The following is a 14127-nucleotide window of genomic DNA, read 5'->3' as shown; positions in this document are numbered from 1 at the left end:
TGCAAAACCGTTGTAGAGAACGAGAGAGAAAGAGAGAGAGAACAAATGTGATGAAGGAGAATCTGCCGCTGCACCAAACATTGCAAAACAATGAGATTTATGGGTGATTCAGAAACTGCATTTTGATGCCATCAGCAAAAATGGACTTGGCGTGAGATGAAAAAAATGTTTCATGACAGGGTGATTCCAAACGGCATAAAAATGAATGGAAAGAAGCAAGTCTGCATGGTCTTTCCTCCCTTACACTATGCTGGGGATACAACCCGTTACACTTCTCAGTTCCCTTTTTAACAACAGAACTAAGTTGTTCCCTTCAGTCCATTTTATTTATAAAATATTTGCATTTTAATCTTTCCGTAAAAATCGCCAATTGAACTTAGTGAACTTGCAGAACGTACACAAAAACATCCGTCACACCACCGCTTAGAGGACCCTGAGGCCGCCTGCCTGCCACATATTCCAAACTATGAAAGCACTGAGAGAACAGAGCATGGAGGAATGAGTGGCAGTAGGATAGAAATGTCTGCACGCTCATCATTAAGCTGCCTAATTTCTCCGCCTGCTGAAGTCTTTATTCATTAGAGCAATCAGTAGAGCTTATTATTGAGAGCGTATGGGTGGGATGAATATTTTTACTAAGAGCCTTATTGCAGAGATTATTATTGACCCTTCAGATAGGACTGGCTACACTCTGTCCATCTAAAGATACACAACAGATTATACATTATTAATATGCCACAGCTGATTTGTTCTGATTTGTAAAAGATTTTTCCCAGAGGAAACAGAAAATAGCTGTCATTAAAACTTTACAAGCGAGCCTCCCCCCCTTATTTCCTTCACTGGTTGGGCGCCAGTGGCTCAGGAAGCAGAGCAGGTCATCCAGAAACTGGAAAGTTGCCGGTTTGATCCTCACTCCCTCCACTCAGTCACTGTTGTTTGTGTCCCTGGGCGAGACACTTCACCCACCTTGCCTCCAGTTCTGTCCACACTGGTGTCTGAATGTGAATGAATGTTTGGAGGTGGTCGGAGCGGCCGTAGGCTACCTCAGGGCAGTTGTGCTACAAATGTAGATTACCACCACCAGCGTGTGACTGAGGAGTGAATGCCGAATGGGTTCGCTTCATTGTGAAGTGCTCTGGGTGCCTTGAAAAGCACCATATAAAAGCTAATCCATTATTATTTATTACTTTTTAAAAATGTTTATTTATGAATTTTATTTTTTACAGTATGTGTGTGTATGTGTGACTGCCATGTGTTTTTTTTTTTGACAGACTTTTGTTATGTGCTATGTGTTTTCACATTTGTGATCAGATGCACAATTTGTCATGTCCTCTTGTGTGGACTGATGGGGAGGCAAAAAAGCAGGATAAATTCTAGCATGGAAGTAGTTTTTCAGTTGCATTTTTATGTTACCACCGGTAAAATGTCTTCCAATAAAGAATGTTGATTAAAAAAAAACATTTACAGGCAATATTTCAAGTAGCATTTTGACATGCTTAACCGTCAGTGTAAAAATGAGTTAATTTAAATTAAAATGATGATAATTTGCCTAATGCATCTTCTTTGCATTCATAGTGTAAAATAAGTTAACTGAAAAACATAAAAACAATCAAAACTGTTAACGCCCCATAATTGTGTGTGTTTGAAAATCTGCCACAAATATAATACAACTAATTAAAAAACAAAAAATAAAGTAAAACCAATGGAAATGTTTGGTTACAGAACAGGAAGGCATTTACAAAGTGATACCGTCCCCTGGTGGCCTTGTACAGGTATTTAATATGTGTTGTCGGTCTGTTGCCAGGCAGAATAGGAACACATCTTTAGCTTGGTGGTTGCTTCTTCTTTAATGGCAGAAGATAGAAAGAAATTGAGTAATTGAGACGTCCATGAAAATGTCCTCCCCTTCCAAACTCTCCTGCTAGCTTGATGTTGACGTTATCCTCCAATTTCAAATCAACATTTGCAATAAAAGTGAGATTTGATTTGATTCAGCCCCAGAACCCTCCTCATCTCTCTCCAGTTGTCCTAAATATGCCTCCAACACTTTATAAACACATTTAAAGTATAAAAATGTATAGGTACTCACCACTAATGAATGATAATGTAAAATGACCCATGAACAGATGGAATCAGACTCCCGGTGTGGCCTGTAGCCTGGTCGTAAGGCTAGCCCTAGAGACTAGCAGACTCGACAAGGCGTTTCTACAACTATGGTACGTTCAAAGACCGCCGAACGAAGTCTGAAAGCTCAACGCTTGACCAAAAAACACTATCAGTGAAGCATAAAGACATAAACATGTAAAAATTGTGTGCCTTGTACAGTGGTACCTGTATGCATTTTTACCCTACATGAATTATTACCGATTTATGAATGTGACATTTTCTATTTTCTGAGAAAAAATAAAAATAAATAATTAAACTTGACCCAAAATCTATGACTTTACAAATGCCGTATTACATTTTCCACGGTTTTTAGCTACAGTACATGCCATTTACGTTAACCTCTGCTTGATAACGTACATTTGTGCATGTCATTTCTATTGATATTGAATGAATGAATGAATGAATGAATGAATGAATTGCGCATTGTATTGAGGAGAGAGAGACAATGTACTTTACATTACAGTAACCCTATAGCTGGGTGAGCGGTTACTATCACACTTTTCATCTTTGCCCTCAATGGTACCCTTCTGTGCATTATGACTTAACACTTTTCTTAAACTCCAAATTGTACAACTGTTAAGGTGTTCCACTAGTATACAGTGGTTTACTGTCCCTTAAAGGAATAGTGGTTCATATAGTAGTAGGAGTGGCTGCAACTCATGATTATTTTCTTAGTCGATTAATCTGAAGCTTGTTTTGATTAATCGAGTAATCAGTTGGCCCCTAGATGGATCAAATCAATATAAACCAAACACAAACAGTTAATGGTTTGGTCGGCAACATATAAGAAAAAGGGCAAAAATGGCGATTACTGTTTTCCAAAGTCAAAACTAATGTGTGTAAATATCTTGTTTTGCCTACAACACAAAGATAATAGGTCTGCTTTCATGGATGAGGAAGGAAATTGAAAAAAACATATTTAAGGGGCTGAAATCAGAGGATATTTACATTTTTAAATTTAAAAAAAAGATTAATCAAATACAAAATTGTTGTTGATTAATTGGATAATCAATTAATCGATGATTAATGGATTGATAGTTCACATAGCAGATTTTCGCATGAGGTTGATCTTCAGCCATTTACAGTCCACAGTGTAAGCCACCTTCCTGCCCTAAGACAACTGGGATAGGCTCCAGCCTATGGTGTATAGTCACAATGTGTGTGAGAGAATACGTGTGCATTCTTTAATACATCTGCTGTCATGCTGTGGGCCCTTGTTGCCCCTGGGGGCCAGCAGCAACAGCTGCCTTATGAATGAATGTGTGTGTGTGCTAAAGCCTGTGGGATAGACCAAGCCAGTAAGTCCAGCCATCACACCAGCAGCAGAGCAGCGACTGTCGCACACGTCCACGAATCAGTATATTCCCTTTTCCGACAGTGCAGCATTCCATCATGTTCTTACAGTGTTCATGTCTGAAGCAAACAAGCATTTGTCACCCATGCTGATGTTGACATTATCAGGCGACAGTGATACATAGCTGCAAATGACAAAAAACAGCGAATAAATGTGAGCACATGTGGGGCTACATCCTTGCAGGAGATTAAAACAGCAATCCCCTCCAAATGTTATTGAAGCTGTGGCACCCCGTCGTCAAAAAAGTAATGATTAGTCGTAACCGAGAGGACACCCTCAGGGAGGCGGGCAGCTGCTGTTACTGAGCCGATGAGCGGTGACTGATGGAGGAAAAACGCATTCGCCGTATGTGTCACACGCCACAAGGCGTAACAGAGCACAACCTGTACTTTTTTTCTATCTCTATTCTGCAACATAATGGGGAAAAAAAGTCTTTTAAGACCAGAAGTGGTAGGTATCGAATATTGTGCAGATTCAGAGCTCAAGACGGCGCTGACCCAATCTGCTCCAAAGTACACTATTGGCTCCATAACACCGATGTTTGCAGATAACCTTCCTTCACTGCTTTCTGCTAATGCAGCAATCTGCCATGTGCTGATTATCCTGTTATCCTGCAGCACACTGCACGTATTGACACAAACACACACATATACACACACACACACACACACAAGGCAAGCAAACACAGCACAACACCCAATATGTTCAGTGCACCCTAACCTATTCATGACACAAACTGCCCAGCAATGAATGCCTCAATATCTGCAATACTCCAGCCATCCATCTTCTATGGCGCTTATGCTCACTAGGGTTGCGGGGGTATGCTGGAGCCTATCCCAGCTGATATCTACCATACCACAACTAGAAAATACCATATCTCTGCAAGTTGTTGTGGAACTATACTACTATAATCTATTTGTGTCATGTTCCAAAACATAATGCTGTATAATTATAGCGTTTCTGCAGGTGCTTAGTAAGAAATACACATCTTCAGGAATGAAAAGTAATATACTGTAATTAGTAGGTAATAAAAAAAAACACACTTTTTGGGCCATATAAAACCTTTTCAGTGATAAATGTACTCTACCTCTCTGTCTGAGGTAGGAAATAAAACGGAAATGATTCAAATAAAAATGCACTCTAACTCTCTATAATTACTAGAAAATTAACGTATTTTTTCACTTAAACATAACTTTGATGTATTTGTATAATAAATGACACTGCATGGTAAAAACTGCACCGTAACCCTCTGAATTTAGTGGGAAATGACTAATTTGGTTGCTTAAACATAACTTTTTAAAAATGATATTATCCATCCATCTTCTATGCTGCTTATCCTCACTAGGGTCGCAGGTATGCTGGAGCCTATCCCAGCTGACTTCGGGCGAGAGGCGGGGTACACCCTGGACTGGACGCCAGTCAATCGCAGGGCACATATAGACAAACAAGCATTCACACTCACATTCATACCTATGGACAATTTAGAGTCGCCAATTAACCTAGCATGCATGTTTATGGAATGTGGGAGGAAACCGGAGTACCTGTAGAAAACCCACGCACGCACGGGGAGAACATGCAAACTCCACACAGAGATGCCCAACTGAGATTCGAACCCAGATCTTCCCAATCTCCTGACTGTGTGGCCAACATGCTAGACACTAGGCCACCGTGCGGCCCTAAATTATATTATATTTATCACATTGTTTAAATAATAAATGTTAGACCAATGTACTCCTGCCCGTAATTCTCTGATTACCAGGAAATAGACGTATTATGGTTACTTAAAGGGATAATTCAGATTTTTTTTTACATGAAGTTGTGTGACATCCCCATCAGCAGTGTAGTGCATCAACAGTGACTTAACCCTCACTTTTCGGTGATGAGGAACATAACTAGTTTACATGTCATCCACTGTGGAACACATACACAACAATGGACAGGTGACTGTTCACAGACATATGACGGGATATGAGGGGTAAGTCACTGTCGATGCACTACACTGCTGATGGGGATGTCATCCAACTTCATGTCAAAAAAACCCTTCAAAATACCTTCAAACATTACTTTTGATACTTTATTTGTAATAAATGTTCTCAAATGTACCCTAACTTTCTGCAATTACCAGGAAATTAACATATTTTGGTTATTTAAGCATAACTTTTGATTTTCTTTATAATAAATGTTATACAGTGCACCATAACATGCTGCAATTATGAGAATATTAACATATTTTGGTTACTTAAACATAACTTTTCATATTTTTAATAATAAATGTTAGAAAGTGTACCCTCACCCTCTACAACACGGGTCACCAACTCGTCGATCGTGAGCGACTGGTCGATCTTTGGGACTTTGCCGGTCAATCGTAAGAATATTAGAAAAAAAAAAAGTATTATTACATCAGTGCCCTCCCTCCCGGAGAGTGACCAACAGGCATGCATTTTGACCACAGAACACACCCGTACGCCTTGCCATCCTCCAGGCACGCAACCCGCAAGCTCCAGCCAGGAACCCAGTCCCCAAAACCCGGTCGGAGATAACAACACACTTACGGGCACTCCTTGCCCAGCAACAAGTAGTGCTGAGTTCAGGGACAAGCAAAAGAAAAAGAGAGCGTGACAGAGTGCAGCGATGTGCCTGAACACATGACAATAGTTACTGCATGTTATTATGGCTAAAAATCTGCCTTCGCTACCTCAAAATTAAGGCACAAATATAACTCCATAGACGTGCCCCTCCTTCGAGCTGCGGCTCGTTAGGGCTGACTATTGTAACGCATTGACCAGTCTCTTTCTCCTCAACCATTGCTCGCCCACGACATTGAGCCAACAAGCCGAGTTGTAGTTCGCTCATAGAGCCCACGCCAAAAACCCGACCCACCAAGATCCACAAAAGTAGGGGTGGCCAAAGTGCGGCTTGGGGACTCTCCGCAGCCCGTGGCTCATTTGTCAGTGCATCACTGCAGAAACAAAACAGAATTTAAGGCACAATGAGAAAAAGCTGAAATATTGATGCCAACAACCAATAAAAACACAAAGCTTTGTATTTAAAGACAAAACTTTAAAAGCCTTTCTATATAAATATATTGTAGATATTTTTTTTAGGCATACATATCTTGGGGGGAGGATATGTGTGTGTGTAGATCTTGCGCAAGTTCCCGGCCGAGACCAGAAATCTTGGGCTCAAAAAGATTGGTGACAACTGATTTACAGGAATATTGAGGGTGCAAATAAATAAATGTTCTAAAATGTACCCAAACCACATGTATAGCATAATCACCGGTGTTACTGCCTTCAGTAGATTCCAGCTTCAGCAAACTCAAAACAGATAATAGTATAGTATAGATAGTACAGTACTATAATGCTTGGTCACAGCATTGAACAATATCACCCTTTTTGATTCAAGCTCAAACCTGGATGACAACATTTCCATTGAACTGGAGGAGCACCAAAAGGTGCAGCTGAGCTTTATGGCGTTCCATGCGCTAACAGAGTAAAAGTCAGTGTAGCGTACGCACTGGCAGCTGCTCCCAGCACAGACGGCCGGCCGGCCACGTTTACCATTTTTTGCACAAGTCACACACATGGGTGACTGTCTGTCTTTGTCTCTGTCGCTGTGTCTGCGCCTCACACAAAAGGAAAGACGCTTGGCATGCGTTCGCAGGTGGAGTGCCGCTCCGTTGTAGGCTTTTTCACGCTAACGACACGTGTTCTTTGGCTGCCTCTTGCTTTCGGCTATTTTGACTCTGTGATGCCCTCAGTGGAGGACACGTGCGCTCCAAGGAGACAGATGAACTTGAGCATGACCTCTAGCAGTTTACACTATGTTACAGTCACACAGTATATTGCTTTTAGTACTTTTAGTACAAGATTTACATGTAAAGAATATGTTGATGTTGTACACTGTATAGATATTTTCTTCTCACCTTGCTCATCTTTATCACATTTCGGCCGTTTCTTTGGTAACTGGTCTTAAAAAGTGAAAGACGCCTGAAACAGAGTCATTTCATTAGGTACACCTGCACATCCTAATGAGGTCAACACAAACATTAGTTAATTCATTCAGTCATTTTCTATGTCGCTGATCCTCACCAAGGGCGCTAGGGTAGGCCTATCCCAGCTGACTTCAAGCAAGAGGCGAGGCCAACACATACAAAAAATTATAACAAATGATAACTTTATCTGCAAAATGGGGCCCTACGCAGAGCTCATGTTCTATGTGTAATGTTCACATGCATGATATAAAAATACACATGCAGTACGTCATTGTGTTTACCACAGCCGGTGCATCCCACCTGGGGCCAGGTCCCATCGATCTACCCTCCCTGCCTCGCTTGGAGACAAGTGTGTCTTAAGTAATTGGCTCCTCCATTGTGGGAAGCGTGCGCATCCACTGCATTTTTGGCACTGGCCCGCCCCACAATGTGCAGGCGCTCGCTGCTGATTACAAAGCGCTGACCGTGCAATCCTAAAGCCCCCAGTCCTCCTTTGCAGTGGCCAAGCTGGATCAACACCACAGAAAATAACAGCAAAACACATCTAGTTTGAGGGGTGTATCAAAATCTGCATCCGCTGTTTAAGCTTGGACGGAGTCGCACACACACTGATGTCAACGTCAAGTGAGTCACTGTACTCGCATCTCATAATTAGTCAGCTTGTGTGTGCATGCTTTCATAAATGAAGCAGTCATCTTTCGTTTTTTTTTTTTTAGTCACAGCTGCAGAGTGATTACTTGTACATGCATATGCATGAAGTTGGATGCACGCTCACGTGCACATACACACACAGTGGTGTGACAAATACTCTGGCTGTGTTTAGTGAAGGTGAAAAGTGAATGTTGTTTATCAAACAAACAAAATGAATGTTTGCAAATGCTCAACCATGACTTGCTGTTACACCTTTACCTTTAAAGTCAAACGGAATGATGCCAGGATGGTGGTCAACCATTTTGGATTTTTTTTTCCCCCATAAGAAATAATGGGAATAAAAATAATGAATTCCTTGATCAAACCATTTATGAACTGTATAGGCCATTTTAAATTATGTTTTTTTAACATGTCTTACAAGTTTAACAATATTTTACCTGCAGTTAATCGTAAAATTAAAAAAAAAATGTAAAAATGTACTAAAATTACGTTTTTTAAACCACTCAGTCTTAACTAAATAATGCATAATAGAGTTGTAATGCAAAATAAATTGTGGTGCAGGTCCTCACACGTTAACTTAATTGCCACACATGTGCCAGTCTGGTCCTACTAAAACAAAAGCCAAAGGAAAAAGCAAAATATACAAAAAACGATGAATCATGAATAGGTGATTAAGTGATTATCCAATTAATCAACAACTATTTTGGTAATCGATGAATCGTTTCATTTAAAAATATACTGTAGATATCCTGATTTCAGCCTCTCAGATGTGACTACTCCTTAATTTCCTGAGTCATCCATGAAAGCAGACCTATTATCTTTGTGTTTCAGGCAAAAAAAGATAGTCACACGCATCAGCTTTGACTTTGGAAAAGAGCAATTGATGATTTTGACTCATTCTGATATCTCGCGAAGCAAACCACTGTAGAGATGTATGCGTATAGCGTGCATAAGAACATTCCCACGCAAAGCATGGGATTTATCCACTGGTACATGTACGTAAGAAAATGCGTACATGTTTGCACAAATCTTACAATGCATACACACAAAACCTAGTGGTAGACCAGTGAAACTACAAATAGCTATGGCTGTGCCTGTCCAGCGCAGGCCATATGATCTTGCTTCACAACTTGACCATCAAACAAGGCACCACCCCTCGCCCCAACACAGACAAGCCGATGTCAAACGCAAAGCCTGCCCCTGAAGTTTATTTATTTGTTATTTCTTATTTATATATTGGTGATGCACATGGAGCAGTGTGTGCCAGTGAGTTTATACTTCTCTACTGTCTAGAAATTCCTCTTCCTCGCCATCTTTGCTATGATTTTGGGGAGGGGAAAAGTCAGTTCATGCATTCTTAAAGGGATTGCTGCTAAGAGGAGGATTTCAAAAATGTATTTTTTTTAATCCAATTCATCGATTAATCGGAAAAAGAATCAACCAATTAATTGGTTATTAAAATAATCGGTAGTTGGAGCCCTAATTAATGAATGGAATGACCTCCAAAATGATTTAAACTTATCTGAACTTGCTACGTTAGAAGAATTTAAGGCTATTATAAAGGAACGTGAAATGAATGGACTTGGCCAATGTAACTGTTTTTAAATTGCTGAAACTGTTGATTATTGATTGTTGAGAATGTCTTGTCAGAAACCTTGTGATACGCTGCCGTCTTGGCCAGGTACTCTTGTAAAACTGATTTTTAATTTCAATGAGGTTTACCGGGTTAAACAAAGCATAAATTAAGAAAAATAAAATAAAATTCTGCATGTATTCTCTGTAAAATTAATTTTTTGTTAATATTTTTGGGTGTCTGGAATGGATTCTCAATCCCACTGACATACCTTCCATAGAGGAAGCAGAATCTGAGGACACAAACGCTGACAGTTCCAACACCGTGGCTGAGGTATCTGGGGAGGTCAGAACACCCCTCAGTGGCTGGACAAGTTTTGCCCTGAATTCCTCAAGGCTCTGGATGTTGTGGGACTGCCTTGGCTGACACATCTCGTCAACATTGTGTGGAAGTCGGGAACAGTACCGCTGGATTGGCAGATCGGGTTGGTTGTCCCCCTTTTCAGGAAGGGTGACCAGAGGGTGTGTCCCAACTATAAGGGGATCACACTCCTCTGCCTCCCTGGGAAAGTCTATTCCAGGGTGCTGGAGAGAAGGTTACGACTGTTACTCGAACCTCTGCTACAGGAGGTGCAACGTGGTTTTCGTCCCGGTCGCAGAACACTGGAACAGCTCTACAACCTTGCAAGGATACTGCAGGGTATATGGGAGTTTGCCCAACCGGTCTACATGTGCTTTGTAGACTTGGAAAAGGCATTCCACCTTGTCCCTTGCAGTGTCCTGTGGGGGCGAGCTCCGGGAGTACGGGACTGGTGGTACGCGACTACTACATGCCATTTGGTCCTTGTACAACCGGAGCAGGACCCTGGTTCGCATTGCCAGCAGTAAGTTGAGCCCGTTTCCGCTGAATGTTGGCCTCCGCCAAAGCTGCCCTTTGTCACCTATTGTAGTCAACATTTTTATGGACAGAATTTGTAGGCACAGCCAAGGAGTCGAGGGAGTGCAGTTTGGGGGACTTAGGATCTCTTATCTTCTATTCGCAGACGATGTGGTCCTGATTGCCTCATCAGGCTGTGACCTTCAGTGTTTACTGGGGCGGTTCACCACCCTCACCTACGGTCATGAGTCATGAGTTTCCTTTGTAGGGTGACTGGACTCACCGTAAGAGGTAGGGTGAGGAGTTTGGCCATCCGGGAGGGGCTCAGAGTAGAGCCGCTGTTGCTTCACATCGAGAGGAGCCAGTTGAGGTGGCTCAGGCGTCTAGTCCGGATGCCTCCTGGACACCTGAGCCGGGCATTCCCAGCCGGGAGAAGGCCCCCGGGCAGACTTATGACACTCTGGAGGGATTATGTCTCACAGCTGACCTGGGAACACCTTGGTGTCCTCCAGGTGGAACTGGAGAGACAGGGAAGTCTGGGCTTCCCTACTGAGACTGCTGCCCCCGCGACCCAGACCCGGATAAGCAGAAATGGATGGATGGATGGAACACATTAATTAGATTTACTTAATTTCTTATGGGAAAAATTGGTTTTTGTACTGTTTGGTTTTCGTATAAGCTTTTAGAACGAATTAATGATGAAAACCAAAAACATGGAGAAAGGGTAGAACTGAATAACCATGACCATTACCTGTTAACATTGACATCCCTGCTTTGGCTTCTTCTTTCTGTCCTTCTGCAGGATCCTGCTGACAGTGGTGGTGATTTTCCGGATCCTGATAGTGGGCATAGTGGGCGAAAAGGTGTACGAGGATGAGCAGACCATGTTCATCTGCAACACCATGCAGCCCGGCTGCAACCAGGCTTGTTATGACAAAGCCTTCCCCATCTCGCACATACGCTATTGGGTTTTTCAGATCATCCTGGTGTGCACGCCCAGCCTGTGCTTCATCACCTACTCTGTCCACCAGTCGGCCAAAGCCCGGGACCGCAGCTACTCTCTCCTACATCCTTACATGGACCACCACGGTCACGGTCACCACGGCCGTCATCACGACCATCATACCCGCAAGCTTCATGCCCGCAACATCAATGGCATACTGGTGCACCCCGACAGCAGTAAAGAGGACCACGACTGCTTGGAGGTCAAGGAGATTCCCAACGGACCTCGAGGGCTCCCCCAAACGCACAAGAGCGCCAAAGTGCGACGACAGGAGGGAATATCCCGTTTCTATGTCATACAGGTGGTCTTCCGCAACGCGCTGGAGATTGGCTTCTTGGCGGGCCAGTACTTCCTGTACGGCTTCAACGTGCCGGGAATGTTCGAGTGCGACCGTTACCCATGCGTGAAGGAGGTGGAGTGTTACGTTTCTCGCCCCACTGAAAAGACTGTCTTTTTAGTCTTCATGTTTGCTGTCAGCGGCATTTGCGTGGTGCTCAACCTGGCGGAGCTCAACCACCTCGGCTGGCGGAAGATAAAGACGGCCATCCGGGGGGTGCAGGCCCGGAGGAAGTCCATCTGCGAAGTGCGCAAGAAGGACGTGTCCCACCTGTCTCAGACCCCCAACCTGGGAAGGACCCAGTCCAGTGAGTCGGCCTACGTCTGACAGAGGCTTCTCCGCCTGGGGGCTCAAAGTCGTTTGACATTTTGGACAAAAGCAACGGCCCTGGACCCCCGAGCATTAGGGCACAAAAAGTCACCACTGCATTATTACTATTAAGGAGCACAGACGGACTGTGTGCATTAAGTAAAGACACTGACTTTGGTGCTGTTCAAGCTCCTTCGTAAAAATGATGGAGAGTTCTACTCTGCCTAGGTGACACTAGGTGCCTTTAAGAACCCAACAGACATAAATGAGCAATTTAATAATCCTAAAAACTGTAAAGGTTGATTCAATTGCGGAAAGCAATGCCCCTCATGATTTGCCTTTGTTGTAGCTTATGAATAATCCTCCAGTTTTCGGAATATGTGCACATATGCAAAAGCCACGTGTGCATGCGTACGCATGAGTGTAGGGGAACAAAAGCCAATCTCTGACATGAGTCGGAAAATTGAAAAGATAATCCTGAAGGAGAGACTCGTACATCTCATTTTTAATATTGAAATTCCACACTAAATACAACGGCACTACGGTAAAAACACGTTCACCATCTACTCCGAACGGCCTTGCTGCTTTTGCCACCAATTTGGCAACGTTTGCTGCTGTGCTACCACAACAAAGTCAGTGAAACGCACTCATGCACTGAAGATGAGTCACACTTTTACCTCCCAACACTGTGTTACACACCTCAGTGCTCATGATGCCTGCAAGGTCGGACGTTTACTCTCACAAGCAACAGAAAGAAAAAGTCAAGTAACGCGTGCCGATGTTTCCACTTTGTGCGTACGATCATCATCCAATGGCACAACACACACATCTTTTCAATTCAACAGGAGAAAAAACAGATATATTGTTGTCACACGTTTTAAGCTTTTTCACAAGCAGATTTGGTGCCATATTTTAAAGGTACTGTACATAGATGACGTATAGGAATGACCTTTGACGGCTTTCACTTGAGAATTAGGGTGGTGATGAAGAAGAATCTTAGATGAGCAGCTTTAATAATGTGTGTTATCAGTGTGCTCTTTGTTAAGCCTTCACCCGTCTAATAGAAACTATATGTTCTCAAAAGTGTCTCCCCCCCTACGGACTGAAAAAGGCATGTTAAAGAAGCATAACTAGAATGGATAGATTAAGACATATAACTTATGAAGAGTTTTATTTATTTGCATCCTGCTCCTGTGAATTGTACTCAGCATGCATTACGATGAAAACTATTACGAGATACATAGCCTCCCATGGGGGGAACATTGAAAGTGAATATTTGGAAGGCTCCCAAAACTGCAGCAATAATATTAATATATAATATGTGAAAAGAAAATAACTGAATAAATGATTATGCAAACTGTTTTTGGCCTCTTTGTCCAGCCATCCATCATTCTTAAGGATTTTCCTGTGCAGGGTCGCGGGGAGCTAGTGTTCAAATAAATATAAAAATGCAAAATGTAAGATAGATAAATCTGTGTAAAGTGTTGAAAATAGTCAGGCTAATCCTCAAGACGTAAGGGTGAGCCAACATCTGGACATCAGTGTCACTTTGCTAGCAGTAATCCAAGATGGCTTTTTTTAATAGTATTTTTCTGTTTATTTCATGATACCAATATGTTCAGTACACAGTTGTAAATTAATCCTGTCGTAAATCGTTCTGCCACTTAATTCATAGCACAGCATCATATGTGGAGTCCATCCATCCATCCATCAATCCATCCATCTTCTTCTGCTTATCAGAGGTTGTGTTGCAGGGGCAGGGGCCTAATATGAGAAGCCCAGGATTCCCTCTCCCCAGCTTCTTCATTCAGTTCCTCCCGCTGGATTGTGATCCAGCTGAGAGACATAGTCTCTCCAGCATGTC

General features: G+C 42.5%; 1 protein-coding gene across 2 annotated transcripts in view; it reads left to right on the top strand.

Moving 5' to 3' along the window:
- LOC129168954 (gap junction delta-2 protein-like) overlaps nucleotides 1-13623 on the top strand; it is a 32940-nt gene extending 19317 nt beyond the window's left edge. For both annotated transcript variants that reach the window (XM_054754829.1, XM_054754830.1), the window contains one exon: nucleotides 11417-13623. In XM_054754829.1, coding sequence (XP_054610804.1) covers nucleotides 11417-12281 — 865 coding nt within the window. In that variant the 3' untranslated portion in view covers nucleotides 12282-13623. The remainder of the gene's footprint in view (nucleotides 1-11416) is intronic.
- The last annotated feature ends 504 nt before the right edge of the window (nucleotides 13624-14127 follow it).

Source organism: Dunckerocampus dactyliophorus, chromosome 16 (assembly GCF_027744805.1).
Source record: "Dunckerocampus dactyliophorus isolate RoL2022-P2 chromosome 16, RoL_Ddac_1.1, whole genome shotgun sequence".
NCBI classification, from domain to species: domain Eukaryota; kingdom Metazoa; phylum Chordata; class Actinopteri; order Syngnathiformes; family Syngnathidae; genus Dunckerocampus; species Dunckerocampus dactyliophorus.
This window is presented reverse-complemented; position numbering and strand designations above follow the sequence as displayed.